The sequence below is a fragment of the Egretta garzetta genome, unplaced genomic scaffold (genome assembly GCF_000687185.1).
Source record: "Egretta garzetta isolate BGI_Z169 unplaced genomic scaffold, ASM68718v1 scaffold244, whole genome shotgun sequence".
Lineage (NCBI taxonomy): Eukaryota > Metazoa > Chordata > Aves > Pelecaniformes > Ardeidae > Egretta > Egretta garzetta.
In genome coordinates this window covers 294,804-317,063 of record NW_009259532.1, presented here as the reverse complement: position 1 = coordinate 317,063, position 22,260 = coordinate 294,804, and the positions used below count along the sequence as shown (strand labels likewise).

General features: G+C 40.8%; 1 protein-coding gene across 2 annotated transcripts in view; it reads left to right on the top strand.

The window, feature by feature from the left end:
- The window catches only part of HECW1 (HECT, C2 and WW domain containing E3 ubiquitin protein ligase 1), a 177,320-nt gene that overhangs the window by 11,297 nt on the left and 143,763 nt on the right, over positions 1–22,260 (top strand). For both annotated transcript variants that reach the window (XM_009637624.2, XM_009637623.2), the window contains exon 2: positions 4,077–4,184. In XM_009637624.2, coding sequence (XP_009635919.1) covers positions 4,077–4,184 — 108 coding nt within the window. The remainder of the gene's footprint in view (positions 1–4,076; positions 4,185–22,260) is intronic.

The following is a 22,260-nucleotide window of genomic DNA, read 5'->3' as shown; positions in this document are numbered from 1 at the left end:
TGCTCTTCATTTTGTGTAGAGGTGAAATGAAGCATTTCACCATTTACCTTAGGGAATTAAGATGCAACATGTTTTTAAGGTCAGTTCCTTTGTTATAGGGATTCTCAGTAGAAATATGAAATAAAATCTGTTTTCCTTTGGACATACTCCTTAAAACCATATTGTCTATTCACTTACATATGGCATGAAAATTGATAAATACATGTACACACATATGCACATACATGTAGTGCACTAAACAGGTGTGTATTTCACATGCGCAATTTTCTCTGTCAATGTGCTACATGCATAATGTCCATGTTCAGGGAATAGCATGCCTGGAATAGTATCACCTGCCAACTAAAACAGGTCGATCAGGCGTATTCGTACATTCCAACCTCCTGACCAGTTTCAACTTCTGCTATTTTTAACTTGCCAAGGGATATTTCTTTCTTATCTTTCACCTTCCAAAAATACATACCTTCAAAAACTGAAAGAGAAAGATTTCCCTTTTGGACCTGAATATATTTTTCTACAGCTAAAATTTGTCTGGCTTAAAATCCCAACTAACACAAATTTCTACTGGACTAAAAATAAATTTTGTTTCTTTGGAAAGAGGGAAGTACCTGGCTTTGCAAAAGAGACAGACAGGGCTTACGTCTGGCTGTGAGAAGGGTCCACATACTCTATTTCTAAATCATGACATTTGTATGTATGCCTTACTTACAAAAATGTTTTTATCCTTAAAGTGTCTACTGCTCCTACTTGGGGTGACCTGCATATTGCAGAGCTCCATAAACTTGTATTAAAATATCCTTTCTGTTGCCTGAGCCTGTGTTTCATCAGTGGCTGCTGTCCATAAACCGTGCATGCATGACTAGCTTCATGTGTGTGTATCCCTTCCCTGATGTGCTTTGCAACCTGACCTTTTGCTCTGGACACTGTCTTTCCTGCCACCCCCCTGTCTCTCGCCTCCGTAGCAGGAGGCAGCGTGCAGATGCTACTGCTGGGAGCAGCTTGCTCCAGCTTTCCCATGGTCTCACCTGTCAGCTGTAACCACAGACTGGCTTGCTTATCCCTTCCCTTCAGGGGTTTTCCACCTTGGACGTGCATATGGAGAGTGGTCTTTTTTCTCAGCCTGGTTTTCCAGACTTCCTGCATGTCTCCAACAAAAAGGAGGAAAGGGCTTTCTGCAGTCATCCCCGCTGGCTCAGCTCGCAATAGGGCTGTGATTTGGTTTGGGTATGGGCGTATGTCGACATCTCTGTCAAATTACAGAGATTGCGTGACGCAGAGTTCACGCTGACTTTGTGCCAGCTGCGGAAAGCAGACAACAGCCGATGCAGCGGAAGTGCCAGCTGGCCTCCACAGATACTACGTATGAACATAGCATTTTAAATCTGATTCTGGGATCTTTTGTGCCACTAAATTCTGACCTAAAATGTCTGCTATTTCTTAAGAAAGGCCATCCAGTCTAGCTCAGCTAAGCCTCCTTAGGCAAGCATGGTATTTTATAAACAATATATAGTGAGGAACGGTAATTACCCATACATCTTAATAACATGGCAGGCATTGGAGCTTCTCCAGCAGCTTACAGAGACTAAATATGACAAACATCACGAGTGATGAAGCCAGAGAGCAGCATGCCTGATGCTTTCTGTGCCCTCTCAGGACAAGGGGCCAGGCAGGGTTCCCAGACTCCAGCTCAATGCAATGTTTCAGTATGTGCTCACCTTTAAGTTTAAAGTGTTTTCCCTGCCAAAGCAAAAGGGACCGTTCATAGGTTTACATCTCCTCATGTAGATTTAAGCGTTCCTACTTCCACAGAACGATGTGGGTAATTCTGGATAATCTGTATCCAGGATGGTTCTTTACTGAAGGTAGTCATTAGTAAGCCAAAGCTCTGAGAGCAACGGTGTATACTTATCTGCCCTTTTTTTAATATATAATTTGGCACCTAAAAGAAGACACAACCAGCTATAATGAAGTACAGAGGAAGAACAGAAATCCTACCAGAGGGTTTTACCATTGAAGGGTTACTGCAGGGATGTGCTTTGTGAACATGCTGAAAGATTTCCACTTCAGTACAGAGCATGAAACACAGCTAGTGAAATAATTACTGACAATTAGCAGCAAAAGCCAGCAAAGGGAAGATGTACTGTAGATAGCATTGCCATTTATAATTATCCATTGCAATCATTAATGACCTCTTTAAACGGATTTCTGTTGTAAATCCCTCAAGAGAGTGGCAGCAAAGTGTTCAGTGTTGGTAGCCCACTTACCTTCCTCCTTTGAGAGGACAACCATGTAAAACCAAGGGGACAACGTTGGCATCTGCTTGCTGCTTTATTCTTTCACTGAAAGTGAAGTTTCCTTTGATTTAGAAGTCTACTTTGTATTACATTCCTGTATATATGTTGTTCTTTGAGTTTCTTGGCTTTGTCACTTGGGCTGCCTCTTCTGCTCTGCAGTTGGTCACACCGTCAATCTGTCCTCAGGCACGGTGTCCCTTGTTGCATGGCATCGTCTTTGTTTTCTCATTGACCAATGTGATAACGAAGCAAGTGCTTCACAGTGTTTGCAATTGATGTACTTTAATCTTGGATTGAGTGGTTCACATTTTTCCTTAGCTTTTAGGGTGACTAATAATTAATGTAATTGTCTTCAGAACCGAGTCTCAGCACCAACCCAGGATTGTTCCCGTAGCAAGGTTGAGTTGGTTAAAGTGCATTTGTACAGATCTCTCTTAATTTTAAAACTGTCCTCATTGCTGAGAGGAAAAATCCAGGAGGTTGCTGGCTGGTCTCTGCAGGTAGAGATCATGGCCTTTTGCTTTGGCAGGGCACAGCTGTGAACTCCATTTCGTCCCTCTAAAGCCAGAGCAATAAGGCCATGGCCAGGCCCATCCTGGGTCACTGCTTCAGCCGCTTGCGTTGGCGGCCATTTTGGGCCCCCACAGGCCACTGCCTGTGAGCCCTGCTCCCCTCTTGACAGGCTGTAAATGTCTTCATATGCCTATTTTATTTTTGTTGCGCTGTTTGTATTTAGTGACAATCAAAACCCTAAGTGCTGGCCTGGTATGGTGGCAATATGTGCATTTTTTCTTGCTTGAAAGCCTGGCATAAGCTAGTAAGTCAGCAAGCGCGGCCCTGAGGCTGCAGCATGGTCTCGCTGGCTGGTTTTTAAGCTAGTGGATAAAAGAGGGTCAAGAACCAGGCCTTTGCCTGGAGGCCGGGACGTATTTGCTTACATCTACACTGTGTTATAGGGCTTGCAGATTGGTCTGGAAAAGAGCTTGTTGAAGCAGTCTAAAGTGAAACTCGGGAGCAGACTAAAAATTTATTCATGTGAACCAAAAGGCCGCTCCTCAGGCTCATGACCAGCCCACCTTTTATTTACATGCAGCCCTGTGCATGCAAGGCATTTGCTTCCCCAGCCTTGGTTTTCAGCAACTTCTTAGAGATTGTTAATTTTTTTTATATATTACTCCTTGACTTCTCTGAAGATCAGCTTGGTAGTCTGACAGCTGGTAGGTGTCTTGAAACACTGCGAAGGGACAGTGTTTTGTTGCCAGTCATGTAGTTTTGGAGACTGAGAGCTGTGAAGACACCCAGTGAGTGGGATTCTTAAAAAAATAGATATCCTTTGCTGTATGCTGCAAGAAATAACCACATCTGTTGTGAAATGAATGAGAGTAGTACAGATGCCTACACATAACTATCTTCTGTGGGTTTTTTAAGAGGAAGTTGGTGTAGAAAGGGGATTAATTTTTGCTACCATTCTCTCTTACAGTTACATAATTATGTTTAATTAGATGGGGGTTCATCCACGCTAAGCTAGACACTTTCCTTTTTTGATAATTTTGTAGGGATGTATTTTTTTAAAATTACATTTCAAGAAAAGATGTGATTTTTTAAGACCACCTGCATTTTTAAAAAATATAAATGAGTGCAAAACCTCATTTCTCAACATGTGGTGCCAAGCTGTCTAGCAGCTCTAGTATGTTCTGTCAAGTCAGAGGTGTATTTTTAGCCTGACTCTCTGCTATACATGTTGTCATAACAAGCGCTTGATGAGACTATTTTCTTTGTTTATAGATGAGGTCTTGTCCGAAAACTTTTTGGACTACAAGAACCGTGGCGTTAATGGCTCTCACCGTGGTCAGATTATCTGGAAGATTGATGCCAGCTCTTACTTTGTGGAGCGTAAGTATTTTTCTAATCCTGGTACAGTATAATTCAGTCACTGCAGAAAGATAATTGAACTGCTTAAGTTGTTTTTAAGATGTTCTTATGTCCAATATGTCCTTTAAGAAAGGCCAAAAATGTTACCAAAATCTTTGAAGGTATTGAGAAGAACTGAAACATTTTATGGAGTAGAAAACCACAGTTTCTGAAAGCAAATACATTTTGGAACATTGACTTATTTACGTATTATTTTTTTTATACAGTTATGAATAAGTGTTTTAATCCACTTGCTGTTATTTGGACTGTATCATTAGTAATGAGCTGCATTAACTTTAATATGGTATTAAGGAAAAGAGGAACTCGGGGGCATAATCTCACTCCAGGAAGATTCATACTGACTTCTAATTGGAAGACTTTATGGTGTATCTGGCTTTTACCAGATTCAGGTGGATTCAGAGGTAAAAAGGGTCAAGTTCTGATTATCATCTAGGCTGATAAAAGTATAACAATATGTAGTCGCAGCAAGGTACACTGATTTCAAATTTATTGTTCCTCATTATATTCATATGTTACCCAGGGCATCTGATGCAATGCAGTGTAACTTTTCCACCCTCTTAGCAATCAAAATACAGAAACACTGAATTTGCTTCTGCAAAGTACTATGTATCTCGTACAGCAAGTTAACATTTCCAGGCTTGGCTGTCCCACATCCCTGGCCAAAGTGAACCTGACCGTTCAAGTCCTTCCTCTTTTCAAAGAGTTGCCGTGTGCCAGTGTGAATGTAATTCGCAGTCATCTTTGGAAAACAGAAATAGGGTACTTAAATGGCTGGACTGAGATCTACAGCAAACATTTGTGGTGAAAGATCTACATGTATCCTTTAGGAGGAGTTAAGAGTGAAGCAGCCTAGCATGCAGCGATTTCAGTTTTTCAGTTGTACTCAATGTTTCCAATGATCTACCTTAGCAGGCTGGGCAAAAGTCAGAAGCATATATAAATCGCACGACAGTCAGGTATATCTGTTTAAGACTGAATTTGAGAGCAGCCAAGGGCATCTTTGATATTACCTTAATTCTAAAGGATTTGGAGAGGATATGAGTTATACTTAGATTAATCTATGATTTAAACATCTGATATCAGCAAGGATGCCACGTGCAGACATTTTACAGTCCTAGAAACAGGTTATCTCTTTGCAGTATGAAGCATTGCTGATGGCTGTAACTCCTAGTGCTACGTTAAATTGAGAATGTTGTTCTAAAGAATTAAGGGAGCTGCTGAAATGTCTACAGGACATAAAGGATGCTTATACCCTGTGTTTTGAAAAATACATTTATGGGAAATTGTTTAATATATAAGAACATTGTTTTTATTCATCCTGGCTGTGGGGCAGAAATACATTACAGGATCTAACCTTTAAAACAGACTCTAATTTGCAGCTGCTTCTTTGAGCTGAGGTTACTAATCTGTGAGACTGACCATGCTTTCTTTTAGCTGTTAAAGCAGCATGGGGAGGAGATGCACAATCCCAGAACTGGGTTTTGAACAGGTTTTGGTACCTTGGTTTATTGAGGAAGGGTGGAAGTGGGACTGGGCTGCTGGTAGCTTTCCTGCATAATCTACAGCAGAAAAGAAAGAGGCAATGTGAGAAATGCTTAGGAGAAAGCCTCTTCAGGTGGGGCCACACTTCATTAAGTGCTCAACTGCACAACGAATTATGTCCACTTAATAAGTTGCCCCTGTTAGCTGAGACACAGCTGTTGTTAATTGATTGCATTTACATTCTTCACTTGCCCTACTGTAAGAAAATGCAACTTAGCATGACCATCCTTCACTGATGCTTAAAACAAAGTCATACTACACCATAGTTGGGCAGCCCACACTTGATGAGTTGCTGCCTCTTGGTAATTTGTTATGTTGCCATCATTAGGCTGTGAATCTCAGCCCTGAGATTATGTACTGGTGCACTCATCAAGGAGAAATCATTGCCCTGTCCAGAATTAAAACAGGAGAAAATGAAGTAGGCAGTAGTAAATAACAGCACATGCAGATATTAGAGCCACTTGAGTATTGAAGTGGAAAGTTAAAGCAGTGAAAAATGTTGATATATGTGAATTTTATATATCTAAAGGCATATTTGAGGGTTCCTGCTCATTGCTGAGACTTATGTATGAAAGTACACAGCTTTGCGGTTGATTAAATGTTATGTTAAAAACTACAGTGTCTGAAAACCACACATATTTTCTATCCAAAGAGGATGGTGTAAGCCACCTTCCTTCAGAATTATTTTTTGGAGAGAGATCACATCTCCCTTTTATGTTACATAGTGCGCGGTATGGTGACATTTGCAGGAATTGGAAAGATACTGGTCTTCAAAATCGAACTCACCTAAGAAATCAGTTTTATTTTTTTGGCATTCACTGCAGAACTGAGAGAACTTGGAGGAGAAGGCAAGGGTATGTTCAGTGGTAACGTGGTATAAGAATTGCCTTGTTGGTCCAAAGTTAACCTGGCCTGGTGTCCTGTCTCCAAAAATGGCCAATAGTGTAGACTTGAGGAGGGTATGAAGGTAAGCAAGTGTTAGAGTCTCCTAGCTGGACTATTCTTAGCTTCTGTCAATCTGTAGCTCAGGCACCTCCTGAGACAGGTAGTCTTTTTATTTACTGGTTGTCAAGGCATATGGTAGGTAGCTAAGACACAGTAATTTCTTTTCAAGGTATCAATATTGTTTTTCTATGCTTTATGTTATACTTCCCTTAACTTGCTGTTGATTGGAGTCTTGCTGATTGTAGCATTAATTATCTATAAACAAGAGTAGCTCACTTCCAAAAGCAGTCCTTAATTTCTGCTTTTGCTTTTCCTGTAACTATCTGTATCTTGGTGTCTGTTCACCACATGAGTCAATATTGGCAGTTTATCAGCCACACAGTGCTTCAGAAAATGTTGCGGTAGAGACTGCAGTGTTTGGCCCATCGTAGCTGGTAGGAGCCACAATAAAGGGGAAATATGGCCAAATAAAGAATCAGCCTTACATAGAGATTTTAAAGTTCCCAATAACTTAAGGCACCCCTGCAGATTGGCTTGGTTCCTGTTCTTGAAATCTATAAAGGTTTAACATTTTTGGTGGTGCTATTGTGCGAGGTAAAATAGGCTTATTATTGGGGGACCGTGGGGATCATCCTGTCCAACTTCAGAAGTCAGTTTTTCTTTTGCCAACAGCTAGACTTCAGGCTTCCCCATGGGGTTTTTTTATACCACATTTAAGGAAATTAGCCTTATGCTGTGACTAGCCAGCCACTTGATGTAGAGAGCTTAAAAAGACATTTTTGAACTTTTTTTTTATTAAAGAGCTATATGAAGGAACTTGAAAAATCAAATGTATTAAAGTTTGGCTGATGTGCAACAGTGAAACTCCCATTAATATGAAAAAAGCATTAGGAATGAGGTCAGGTAAATAGAGTTATTACTAATTTTCTATGTTTTGAATCTGGAGGCAAATATATAACATGTTTGGGAGTATTTTGTTCAAAAGGCTTAATGTTCCCCAATTAGTTATCCCTTCTTTCCCGCATTTCTGAAAGTGAACAAGCAAATGAAATATGACACACTAACTATGTAACCTGTAGTCATTATACAGAAAACTGCAATTTAGGTACTTAACAGAATACTGACATCTAATCACTCTAGACAGTGATTTGCATGCAATGATCTGGTACCTGGGATAGGAGTGAGTAAAGGCTGGAAGTTGTTTTATTCATGTGGCAGATTATCACAATAGAAATCTTCTGTCAGACACAGCTGTAATGATAGTTACTAGCAAAAACCATCAACCTGGAAGACCACGCGAGACAGAACTCATGCATTTACTGCTGCTGTGGGCAGAAGAAACCAGCAATATTATGAGATTTGTAGAAGTGCATCAGGAGGGGAAAACACAAAGGATTTTGCATGGCAAGAAATTAAAACAATTTTTTGTTAACTGCGCTTCTTGTACTTTTATAAAACTAAAATTCTGCAATTTCAGATGATTCTGTCATTTAAGCTATACTTTCACAGTATTCTCAGTGGATTGCCCAGTCTGAGTCATTAAATTTACTTTTTCAGGTACATTTAAAATCCCACTAGGTTAAGAAAATGCTTTTTGTGTGGTAGGTCAATGACAATGCAAAACAGTTTTCTCTTTTTGGAGCATGCTTCTATGTTTTGGGGGTATTTGGGCAAAATACATGTTGCTATTGAATTTGCTGGAAGCCTGGTTTAAGACCATCTAGAGCACCCTATCACTTTTAAAAACAAAGATAATTTCTTAATGCCTACCGATACAGCATTTTCAGATACCACAGATGTTTAATGTTTGTGTTTGTGATCTACTTTTCCACCTTGAAGAGGACCAATATCTTTCCCAGAGAAGTGTATGCCTTTCCACTTTGCATGTCACAAACTTGCAACGTAATGTTGCCAGACAGATATGTAATTGGTGTGAGCCAGAGAGGGAATTGCTTCCAAATTACAGCATGAATGCTGGCAGAACAGAACTCATCTCCTATTAATACCCAACAAACAAAAAGCCTTAACAGCTGCAGAGGCAGTGTTGCACTATGGCCAGTTTTGCATTTCTGCAGAAGTCTAGCAATTGGGTTTTTATGAAAGCCAGTGATAAACAGTAACCATCCACTGTAACTGTGAAATGGTTGGGGTTTGGGGAGAGGAAGGAAGAGGGAAGAGAGGCTACGTGCCACTACGGTTGTATATACTTTGGGTTAAGGCTTGGAGGGCACTGCAGCGAAAGAAACAGCCTATAATGGGTTTTCCAGGAAGGTAAACATGCTTTGCTTCACTGAAATTTCTGGCACATTTTTGGCTTATACAGCAATACAAAGAGGGAGTGTGCAAGAGACCATTTTGCTGAAGTGTGATGCAGCGTCATCCTGTAAGCACAGTGTCAAACTACAGCATATCCTTAAAATGATGAGGGAAGTTGTGACGCTATTCAGAATTGCACAGAAGGTAGACAAATACCTGGGACCCCTGTTAATCTGCTGGCCTTTCTGTAGATTGTTTTACTACCTGGCAACTTAAGAAAACTGTTTCCAAGTGTAACCAGTCATCTGTGTGGCACTTTTATGTGGAAGTTTAGGCAGCAGTTGTTTGTTTAAATTTCTTGCTGTTGTTGCTGCATTTTTATTAATAGCAAAGGTGGATGATAGGCCTTGCAGAGAGCAGAAGTTATAGATATTTATTCCTATTGACTAACAGGGAAATATGGTAAAAAAAGCAAGCAACTGAAGTCAGATGTCTGAGAGATCCTGGTACATCTGCAAGTAGAAGGCATATGTTCTAGGTCATGGTCAATATGCCATATATGTGTGTATTTATGGAATATGTACAGAAATGTTCCCCAAACTGATACACAATCAGTCCTTTCATCTGGGGTGGTCTCTGGAAAATGTATCTTTTGCATTGCTTTTGGAAGTTGATATAAGCTCAGAGCCCCATCCAACCTGGCCTTGAATGTTTCCAGGGATGGGGCCTCCGTTACCTCTCTGGGCAACCTGTTCCAGTGTTTCACTACCCTCATTGTAAAGAATTTCTTCCTTATATCCAATCTAAACCTACCATACTTCAGTTTAAAACCAGGGGCAACTGATACCGGCACAGGTTCGTTCCCAGGTTCAACTGCAATGCCTGTCGCTGGGGTTTGAGTAGCTACAGGGCATGTCGCAGGGGTTGAGTAGCGCAGTGCCTGTGTCCACAGTTCGAGTAGCTACAGTGGGTGTCGCTGAGGTTGGAGTAGCCTCAGTGCCTGTTGCAGGAGTCGATCTTTGGATGTTATATTTACGTAGGAGTCTAACCCTGAGTAAAAACCGAACCACATTCAGGAGACCTAGCAATAGGACCATGCTGGTTTGAACAAGGATATTCAAAATTCTCAAGAACTGTTGTAATTAGCTCAGAGAAGAAGGGGAAGATGGAGTAAGGTGTCTCCCCCACAGGCTGGCTCTCCGAGGAGAAAAAGTAAAATGTATAATTATTCATAATTCCCAACAGATGGTTCCCAAAATACGGAGGTGACAGCAATACTGAGTACAAATACAAGCTTAATCTGATGACCAACAATTTTATCATAGCATAAGCCAGTATTACACAGTACAGCAGAACAGTAACTTTAATCCACTTGCGAAAAGTGATAACCAGCAGCACAGGGAGTGCATACAGCAGGTCAGGTGTTACATAAAAGAACTCTGTGAACAAGGACAACAACTCTGAGAGCAAATAAAACAACATTGCGACCAGCAACTATTAGACTAATATAATGAATGCTTATCACAAATTCGTTTTAGCACATTCAGATTTGTCATTATCTCAACCCTTCATGCCCCATGTTGGGCGCCAAAAAGGACTGTCATGGTTTAACTGGGCTAGCAACTAAGCACCACGCAGCCGCTCGCTCACTCCCCCCACAATGGGATGGGGAGAGAATCAGAAGAGTAAAAGTGAGAAAACTCGTGGGTTGAGATAAAAACAGTTTAATAGGTAAAGCAAAAGCCGTGCATGAAAGCAAAGCAAAGCAAGGGATTCATTCACCTCTTCCCATGGGCAGGCAGGTGTTCAGCCATCTCCAGGGAAGCAGGGCTCCATCACGTGTAACGGTTACTTGGAAAGACAGACGCCATCACTCCGAATGTCCCCACCTTCCTTCTTCCCACAGCTTATATGCTGAGCATGACATCATATGGTATGGAATAGCCCTTTGGTCAGTTGGGGTCCGCTGTCCCGGCTGTGTCCCCTCCCAGCTTCTTGTGCACCTGGCCGAGCAGGAGAAGCTCAAAAAGTCCTTAAGTAGTCTAAGCACTACTTAGCAACAACTAAAAACATCATTAGTGTGCTATCAACATTCCTCTAGTACTAAATCAAAAACACAGCACTATGCTAGCTACTATGAAGAAAAATAACTCTATCCCAGCTAAACCAGGACAGCTACTAAACCATAAACAAGCATAGACATTGTATAAATGCATTGGAGACTGGACACCATCTAATTCCCAAGGCAACAGTCAAGAAGTTGTGGTAACGTTTAACTGAAGTTTTAATGCTAATTCCACTGAGTATTGGGGCATTTGGGAACCTGGTTTGGATGCAAACATCTGTTCTTTGTTAACTTTCAAATTTTTATTAGTTGATTTTTTTTATTATGGAAGTGTTTAGTGTCTCCCGTGAAGAGTAGATCTTCTTTTCTAAGACAGTTTCTGTCCTAGAGAGCTAAGGCTAGATTTTTGAAGGTGTAAGTTCAATGCAAATGTTTGGGAGCTGGGCTTCAAAGCTGAGATAGGGAAGATAAATTAAAAGGTGCGAGGTGGAAACAGAGGCACAGAGTGAAGAATTGACTTGCTAGTGCATGGGTCCAACTGCAGATGAGACTTCAGTTTCCATACTCCGTGCCTCATCTGGTATTTCTAGGCTACTTCTAGTCTGTTTGCAGTCTGAACTATTGGGTTTTACTTAAAAGTTGTACTCTGAAAATAAACGTGACCTGCTGCATGGTATGTTCCTCTTGCTTTTGGTCTTTAAGGAACAGATTTTCTGAAAGCTCTTCTTCTGGAACGAGGGGAAAGGTTTGTGTAGAGCTGTTGCTGCTTCATCAAAGTTGGAATGAGCCTCGGAAAAGGTGGTAATGAAGGAACCAGGATTTTTCCTCTCTTTTCTTCTTTTTAAGCCAGCTGTGGGCATGCTGGATCTGCTTGTTTTCTTTCCCAGATGTTATCAGGTCAAGGGACAGCAGTAATTTCCCTCACAGTCCAACAGCCGACTCTTTCCTGGCTGATCCTCTATCTAGGATAGACAAAGATTTGTGGAGGCATCTCATAGACTGAACGTAAGACTGACACAACTGGTCCCAGCCTTCTTATTCCCCTGCAACTAGGCTTGTCTCGCATATGGAAGAAGAAAGGCACTGTTGTGCCAGTGCTGCTGGGTCACCCCGTTGTTCTGGACACACAGACCATTGGTCAACCCCCAGCTTTGCCTGGTATCTTGTGTCCCGGGGTGGCAGAAGAGTGCAGCCTGGTGAGGATGCCCTGCCCCCAGGTCAGGTGCAAACTAGTGCCAAGGTGGTACCTCAGTCTCCGGACGCGCCTCCCATTGTGAGATGCAACACACCGTGTGATTTTGTATCTTGGGAAGAAGATGCTTGACAACAAGAGCAGGAAAAAAAAATCACAGCCCTTTCCTGCTCTCTTCTGTCACGATGAGTGACTTTACATAATTTGATTTAGTAGCAGTTTAGAATTTATTTGTGCCTTTACGTCAAATCACAGGATTTTATTGTGATATTTTAATAGCACTTAGTCATCAGTCCATTAAGAAAGTGATTGGACAAAATTAATCAAAACAGCAACTTTAAAGGTTCACTCGTATTACTGCATGGAAGAAGTACACAAAGGAAAATGAAGTTACACTTGAGTTAAAATTATTCACAGAGAGATCATGGATGCAGAGGATAAGGAGGACCCTTCTGTTGAGTCACAAGGTTCAGAGTAGACCCCCTTGCTTTCTAAGCTCCTTTTCAAAGAGGAGTCTAAGTGCAGCTAGGTCCAGTCTTAGTCTCAGACTTGGTCAATGGTTTATGTCTAAGGAGAATACATATATAGCAGCAGTATAAGACTCACTTTGTAATTGAATCATACATCTACAGACTAATTAAACTGATTCACACATGCATACATGCAGATATGATTATATTTTTATATATATAAAGGTGTACCTGTTAAAAATTCCCTTTGAGATCAGTGAAATACTCCTGTCAAATGTCTTGGCATTTCTCATTGGGCAAGGGTTGAGCCTCAAGGAGTGAAAGGTTTCAGCCCAGGTGCCACTGTCTGTCTCAGCAATGGACCTCTGATTTTAGCAAACTTAAGAATTTGCAAGCTCTAAGAGAGAGGTGTCCCACTGCGGTCCAGGGTTGCTTAAAGGGCCTCACTTAGGACCACTGTTTTATAGGGTTGTGAGATGATTGGCTTTAGTCATCAGTAGATTTCTGTTCGGGCCACAATCCAGGTTGATAATCACTGGAATTCCAGTAACGATGGTACCATGTCATTTGGGTTTTGATCTAGATAAAGGTATGTTTTTAAAGCTATCAGGTGATAACTGATTGTTCCCATTCTTGCTCCCCACCTCAGACATGTAGGAGTTCCTGGTATGTACAGTGCCACCTAACCATCTGACTCCTTACACCAAGGCCAAGATCTGATAGGAGTTCCTGAGATCTTAAAAAGCTGTCCAGGAGAAAAGAGCATGGGGAATCTGCATCATCACATCTTCTCCTTCCTTTATCACATTGTTTTCTTCATTGCTGTTACTGTTTTTTCTTGTACGCATCTGCTCAGTCCTTAATTTGACTAACTCTCCTAACTTGGGAGATTTGGGAGGACACATCAGACCACTCTGTACCTGGCAGCATGCCATGGGGAATGGTACATCTTCACCTTGGGTCTGGAGGAGTCTAACTGTATGTGCCAAAGTTTGAAAATACGGGTTCACATACATGTGCATTTTGCTTTTCTAGTCATGTCAGCAGTATGTATCCTCAGACACATTGTACTTGCTCCTGCGCATCTAATGTGTTTTCTGCTTTAGTTTTGGTATCTCTCAAGATACCATAGTGCATATCATGCATTTGAGGAAATGAAGAGAGATTCCTGAAATCCAGTAGCGTGGCTAGTAGCTGTATTTTTCTCATCTAACCTAGCATTTGAGAAATGCATGAACAGATACCTGTTCTTTTGCTGCTTTGAACTTCGGATACTAGTATTCTGCACAACAGGTGCTGAAGTCACATAATTTATTTTAATGGATCAGTGTAACTTAGATAATGTTATTTTGTGTTTGATAATCTTTCTACTATTGATAGTAAGAGATTATTACGGTGTCATCTTTGACTTATAAATTTTTGCCACTGTTAAATGCTTCTGGAAAGTTTGTTTTGGATGACGCTGTCTAGGGATTTGGTGGAATTGCCCTGGAAGATAGATCCCCTCTCTTTGCTCCATTGCACAAGGGCACTTATGTTCTCTCCTTGGATACTCCTGTTGGGCATGTTTCTGAAGCTGCTGGAAGCCAAGTTAGTCCCCACTGAATTCAGTAAGAATTGTTTGTACACAGCCCCTGAGTGCCATCGTGCCCGGCACCTTCTGTGTACAACCATGTACGGAGAGCCCAGGTGCAGACTTTGGCCCAAGTGGCTTTATCTTTGTAGAAAAACAGAAGGCAAATGCAGAGGGAATGGGAAGCAGCTGTGACTGGAAGGGTATCAGCACATGTATCAAAAGGTCATCTTTACTCCAAAAGAGTGGTAAGATACTGAGCCTTGTTTCAGTTATTTTCTTATGAAATAAAAAAAAAAAAAACCCAAGTATTGTATTCTTGCTTTTATAATTAAAGACATAAGTTAATTCATGGATGAAAAATTATTCAGGAGACAAGGAGGCTGTCTTCTTGGTGTCAGATTTCAGCACCATGAAACTTCAGGTCATTTCTTTGTGATGGAGAGGATAGGGTCCCCAAGGACATGGGTCTCTGAGCAAAGGCTAAGTTGAATCAAGGGCTTGCCTGGGAGAGCAAACTCAACAGGCAGTTTATTGACCAAGCCTGTCACTAGGTTAAAGGTTCTAAAGAATATATCAGTGTCAATAACTTACCATTTCTAATTTTGGAGAATGTTATGGATTTTTTTTAATCCTGTTAAAGCATACTGTGCAAGTAATTAATCAAAACATAGTTTGGAGTGTATGTATTAAAGATAGCATTTTTCTTAATTTATGGAAGCAGTGAGTTTGCTTCACATCTAAGAGAAAGGCTTTTTTTATACCTCTCTGCAGTAGAGAAGCATCTGAAGGGCTCCTAGATGTCCAACTTAACACAGGAAAATCTCAGTATAAAGGGGGATAAATCCCTTCACATAATCCAGAAATTCAGTTGCAGCTCAGCTATGTCATTGTCCGGTTTCGGCCATCCACTCCATGTCTCATGCCTTGTAATGGTTATGGCAACATTTATCCAACTCATACAGTGGTGTTTGGACCATTTTATTAGGCAGAAAAACTTATTTGACCTTCCATGAGGAAAGCAGAATTATATCTGTGGTGTAGTGCTGTAGTAACTCATCCTCCTTCTGAAAAAACGTACATATGATGCAGGAATCCATTTGATAATTGGCTTTTCTTGCTAACTAGCTAGTAAATCTAGCCCTCTTGTCATCTTGCTTCTGGTCAGGGTTTCCTGCTACAGGACTGCCGGATGTCAAGAACACCATTTATAGCCAGAATAGACTTACTCAGAGAGCGTGAGGTCAGCAGGGATGAATTACTGTCTCCCTGCAGGGTTCAAACACTTTTGCCCAGCAGAACTATCTTTCTGCAAAGTCTTTGATAATGGTAGTAGGATCTTGAGAGCCTCAGATGAATAGTGTTTTATACTTCCAAGCTATTCTCCAACCCTTTCAATACTTTAGATGTTCACTTTACCGCATTAGTAGCAGGCATAATTTCCTCCTGTATCTCAGTGCTAATGGCTTTTTCTAAATAAATAAACAAACCCAACCTGGAAATAGATACTTTTTCTGTAATTGTTTATTAATTAAATTTCCATAATGATGCTTCTTTCTGTCCTTCCCCTTTCATTAAATTATCTATGCTAATTTCATTATGTGTTCTCTCTTTAAAAATTGTCCTGCCTGTGGATTTTTTTCCAACTCTCCTTTACCAAAAGCAGCTGCTACAATGAGACCTCTAGGAGTAGACAGCAGTGTTTATTCCAGACCTTACCTTTTCCTTGGCAGCAGAGCCTATGTGCCTGGCAGGTACTTTTTCACTTCTGAAGCGGGAGGAAGCAGAGATGTGGGGAGGTGACGTGTTTACTTACCTGTCGTAGCTCCATTGTAGCTTTAGACTCATTCCTGAGACTGAGCTTACAGGTCTGATTGCTTCTCATTATGGGGCCAGCTTTTTTTTAAGGCAGCTTTCCATGATTAGACTGTGTATACTCATGATCTTGTTTCCTCTTAGTGGACCTTTCACACTATAAGAAAGATATAAGTACTTGGTAATCTTGGGTTCCGTAATCGGGTTGTCTGGTCCAGCTGCTGGCTCAGGCAGGTCTGGTTAGAGCAGGTTGCTCCAGACCCCATCTAGTCAAGTTTTGACTATCTTCAGGGATTTCCTTATGCATAACCTGTCCCAGCATTTGACTACTGTCATTGTGATTTTTTTTTTTCTTACACCTAATCAGAAAATAATAATAATAATAATAATGATGTAACCTAAATGTAAATGTGTCTTGGGCCTCAAATACAAAAGTGGAACAAGTCTTACTTCATTTTCAAAGTTGATCTTTCTCTATGCCTGTTTTATTTTTTCCTGACCCATTCCTTTTGCACGGCTGGGATACCTTACAAGTTCAATAATCATTTCCGTTCATTGGAAGACCAAAAAAGGAAATGTTAAAAATACTTTTTTAAAATATCAGGGGAAAAAATAATTCATATAAATAAAATGCAAAGATATCGGGAATGGATTTTTTTTTTTAAGAAAATCACTTATACCATAAGAAACAAAATCGATCTTGATTATGAAGTGCATTGCTGCTATGTTGCAAGCATGAGGTATAGCCGGGCTTAGAAATAGGATGGGCAATGCATGTGTGTCAGAATTTAAGCTGTGGTTGTTGTAAATTGCTAGCAGTGTTCCCCAGACAGACTTCTGGGTGGCAGAAGTACAAACCCAGCAAATTAGAGAGTGCAAATGCAAGGGAGAAAAAGCACTCGAAATAAATGTGTAATCATTTCGCAGTAGAGGAGCACCAGGGAGCTTTCCCAGGCAGCTCATGGGTAAGGGCTCTTGGCTTCTGAGGGTCCCTCTGAGCTCAGATCCTGGGAAGGGAAGCAGCTTTTGCTGCAGCCTATGTGTCATGGACACCTCTCTCCTACCTGCGGCTTCAAAAATCAATCTATGCACAGAGAAGTTTCTTAACACTGCTGTTGGTCTAGCATTACAGGTATGTGACTACAGTTCTGCTTCTCCTTTTCTTCTCCATTAAAATAAGCCTGGAATGTTGTCCAAATACAGTTGGAACATATCAAGGTCTATCAGGGGCTTGTAGAGGTTTCAGAGCCTGTCTTCCCACTAACTTGCTGTTTGTCCAAGCTGCTGAGCAGCTCTTCCTGAGGGTAAAATCTCTTTCTAACCTGGCAGCTCTGGGTTACTCCAGAGATACCTGGGAACCCACACAAACTGACCTGTGGTTACCCTCCCTGGATTGTCAGGCAACACTTGAACAGCAGATTTGCCACACCAGAAAGCAATATGCCTACAGTGTATTAGATTAGTCTGTCTGTTTAGTTGCTAGATATGATTTAAGGATGAAAATATGTATTTCTTTGAAACAATACAAGTACATTATTAAGATTTTGCTTCACAACAGTGAATTCTCCTTAGCTTCTCAGGTATAGTAGCTAACGTATATTTCTGACTTCTGAACCTTTACAGTCTATGTTAGCCTAGAGGCCTCAAAGAGGTGCATTTTTCCTGTTCCTATTGATAAAGGTGTTTGCCTGAGGTGGAAAGAACCAACCCTGCTCACTTACAAAACACTAATTACTTTCTTTTTGGTTTGCCACTGTGGCATCTTGTGGTCATGGGGAGAGATCGAACGAACTATTTCCTTCCCTTCAATTGCCTAGGATTTCTTGCTTGTAAGTGATGTTCTGTAATGAGCATGCTTCTGGATTCAGGCTTCCACATTTTTCCTGTTTACAGGATATTATAATAAGCTTTATGAGCTGCTTGTGAGGAATATTAAATCTATATACCTAATAGATTCACCATTTTTCTTTCCCTTTGTGAACTGCATGAAGTCTATGCATGGCATGTCACAAAAACAAGAAATCAATTTCAGTACCAGTATACTTTGGCTTTATCCTTTCTTTTTTTCTTTTCCTTGACTCCTCCTTAGATTTTGGAGAACCCATCATGTACCTTTTTTTGTATTAAGGTGAAAATGTAAAAGAAAAGGCACATAGTGACATTTTGGATTGTAGGGGCTCGGTTCAGAGACAGCCACAGCAGAGTCATCTGTGGTGCTTAAGGCAATCCTACCTCAGTTAGTGTTGGCTCTCTGCCAAAAGTCATCTTGCAGCACCAAACCATTTTTGGAGTGATTGTTTGATTACTGTCCTTGTAATCAATTGTAATTACTGGATTGCTTGCTCCAGTCCTGGTAGTTTAGATCATCTCTAGGTGCTGTTCCTGAAGGCCTTAGTGTCTACCTAATGTAAGCAAGCATTTGGGGCTGAATCAACTCATGTTATTTAGAGACTTCAGATGTGTGGGGCTCAGCTGTAGGACCTTAACAGAAAGCCTGTGACTCGTGTTTTTTGTTTATCACTCTCTGGTGCAGAGGGAATTTTCATGTACGTACATGCTGCTTTTCCATTTGAATTACTCTTAACTTTTGAGGGAAAGAAAATGAAACTTAGCCAGGAGAAATCACAGCTGCAGCTGACCAAACTCCCTGACCAAAGAGTAGGTGGCAATTGAGCAGATCAACCACGTTTCCCATGATTTCTACCTTGCAGAGGATTCATAGGCAGAGTCAATTAAAAATAAAAGCTTAGTTTAAAGCCTTATCCTGGAAACTCATGCCAGCTTTCAACCTTGTTGCGAAAGATGGTCCTTTTTCAAAAAGATTTACAAACAGTACTGAGACTTTTGTCAAATACCCCTTGTACGCAGTCAGTAGTAGAGCAGACCTCTTATAACTATAGTGGCCTGTGCTGTGCGTATTACATTACACTGTCAGTGGTGGTTGTGTTTGGGAAGGCACGGAGATTAAGCCAGTGCTGATGCGTTTGAAGTGTATATTTAGAGACCTGTTGAGCAGCTGTCTGGAGGGGACTTCCAGTTGTTCTCTAGAAAAAAGATCCCATCTCTATTTGTATCAGAAACACTTAGCAATGCTCAAAACAGGGAGACATGAGACAGTGCATGAGTGTAACAATCTACACTGAAGTCTTTCAGTGGGGTTTTGCATTATGTTGCAACTGGGAGAGACTTGAAAAGATACTTGCTCTTGCAGAGCTGCTCTGTGGACAGCAGGATCTGAACTTCTGCAGAACTCAGAGATTGAAATCCTGTCCCTGCTGCAGTCGAGAGAACTAGCTGTTAATTTAAACAGGATAAGGATTTCACCCAAGAGTGTCAGAATTTGCTGTTTTAAAATTATTAATTCTCTCACTGGTATATATTCATAGAAAAGCATGAAAATTTGATAGAATTCTCTTTTTGCACTTCTACAAGACGAAAAAGTAACTAAATAAATTGCTTCTGGAATGAAATTTTCTATGGTGGTTTAAGGCCAGTACAGGGGTGTTTTGTGACTAAGCTGTGAAACCATGAAAACTGGGTTAATAATGAATCCCCTGACACAGCCTTAACAGTAGCAGTGCTAGCAGGCACCTCTGTAATTACTGCTTCTCTATGAAGTGCGCTGAGCTTCTATGATGGATTAAAAATCTTGTATTGTCCTTTCTTCTGTTAGGAAATGACTCAGTGGAAACCTTCTAAATACATATAATATGTGCAAAGATTAAGTTTCTGCCTCTGAACTAGCCCATTTAGGTTTTGTGCAGTTTGGATAATAGAATCTGGTTTTGCTTTAGCAGATCTATTTCTTTTTCTAAATTTCATAAATTTGTTGCATTCGAGATGCAGTGAAATGCTAAGTAATACTTCTGTGACATGCATAAATGACTTAGCTGACCTATGCCTTTAATGTGCTGTGGAATATAAATCCAGTTGGTAGTACATTTAGCAGATTTTTTTCTTTACCTGGCTACTTTCAAACAGAAAGATTGCAGCAGCTTTAGAAATATTTTGGAGAAGGGCAGCAAGACTGAGTGACGTGTGGATGTGAAAGAAAGAGATTACAGCTGAGGAGATGATTTCTTTTGGAAGGAAAATGAGAAGAGGTAGGTGTGGTCTCTGTCTTCTGAAATCAGTGGGGTTTTTTGTTGGCTTTAATGAGATGAATCAGATTTTTGACACTAGTGTGGAAGAGACGTATAGTCTATATGTTGGAAAATATACAAAAGGATAAATTAAGCACAGAATTTGTAAGCAGTTTTTGTTGTGCCATGGACTAAAAGTTATTTAGTCCTTCAAAACACTTCCATTTTAGAAGCCATGGCTTGTTGAAGCTGACATAAAGATTCCTGCATGCTGGCAGCTGACTCAAAGTAGTATCTGCCAGCCCTCATGACAGTCACTTTATGGTAGGTGTATTCTCTAAGCCAACAAGGAGGTGGAAAAATGAACCATCTAAACAATAAAACAATACTGGAAATATATTTACCTCTTTGAGTCTTAGTGTGGCACTCAGTAGTTGGATGTCCCCAACACATTACACAGGTAAACAATGTACATGCACATCTACTTTCTTCGGTAGACTAAATTGACATGGTAAAAATGCACATCTTACGCTGGCCTTTTGCTAGGAGGTAAATTTGTGTATCCTCAGAGCCTATTTGAGACTTCAGATCTGGAATGTACATGTGCTAGTAAAGGCATCTCTATTTGAAAAACAAGAAGCTGAGTATTCGGTGTGCATGAATTAAGCTGGATCCATTAGTTTGTGAGGTTATGTCAGTTCACAGCAGGTGAGAGCTCAAGTATTTGGTTTTCAGACTAGAAGGTAGGGTAGATCTGAATAAACAAATATTTTAAAAGAAGTTTGGAATGTACTTTTCAGTTTTAGTGTGACCTGACTGATTGCAGCTTAAGTAATAAGTAGAGCTAAATCCTGTGATGACCCACTCAATCCAATCCTTTCAGGTCAGTAGAGAAGCGTGCATTTAGTGCCTTACCTCTACAGAGGCAGGTTGACCAGCTGCACCATATACCTGCTGGGAATTTAACTGTTACTGAGCCGCTATGCTCCCAGATGTTGATACACTTTGTTAGGACCCTTACATTGCTTTGCAGAAGAGAATACTTTTCTCCTGTGACTGAAGAATAGCCCTGTTATGAAAAATGGCTTATGGAAGAACTAGCAAACACATTCCTCGCCTTTGGGTTGGGTTGCCGGAAGTATAATTTTTTTTCATCTCATAGAGAAGGAAATTAAGTCAGGAGTGAAACTGCTACAGTAAGTCAGAGGCAGAGGTTCGAACAGAACCCAGGTTTCCTGGTGTTGAAGCTTTTCAGCTGAATGCTCAGTGTGTTTCTGCCAGAGATGGCAAAGCAGTGGCCTGGGTTCTGCAGGACAATTGAAGTCTTCAGCATTACCCCAGGCACGGGAAGCTGACATCTGTCTTCCAGACTGCAGGGAAGAGACACAGCATTTTCCTTTTTCAATGTTGCCACATATAGGGTAGTCAGTAAAAGGTTGAGAATCTCTTGCTTGGGGCTATAGGTGGCATGAAAGCGAGTGTCAAGATTAGGATTAGGTGTCATATTTTTATGTATATAACTGGCAGATTAGGGGAAAAAACATGTATAATATACACTTAAGTATAAAGTAGCAGTAGTACATGTCACAAATGTGCAGGTGATTTAACAAGAATTTACTCCAGAATAATCTTTTCTCCGCTACTACTTCCTTTTTTCAGATGCCCTTTGACTCCGCTTTTGATTTTGTCTAGGTTCTCTGCAAGCTTATTTCTAAAAAAGTGTTTTAAAAATAGTCTAGGTTATTTGCAGTCTGGACTGTATAGTCATCCTACTGTGTGTTGTCACATAACAGGTGTTAGATCTTGCTCAGGCTATTGATGATTTGCATTAGGGTTTCCTTTTCACAGTGCAGCAAATCCCGTGGGAGTTAAGCATGCTGTGGTTGCAGACCTTAGCCCTTACTATAAAAAAATTAAAATTATTATGTTCCCTGTCTGTCACTTAATGTGTGTGACTGCAGCAATTTCAGCTTGGATGGGCTTGAGCAAGCCAGGAGTTACTGCCGTCTTTCGCCTGCTATGCCACCTGGACATCCACAGGTCTATGGGGCCAGATGGGATCCACCCAAGAGTGCTGAAGGAGCTGGCAGAGGAGCT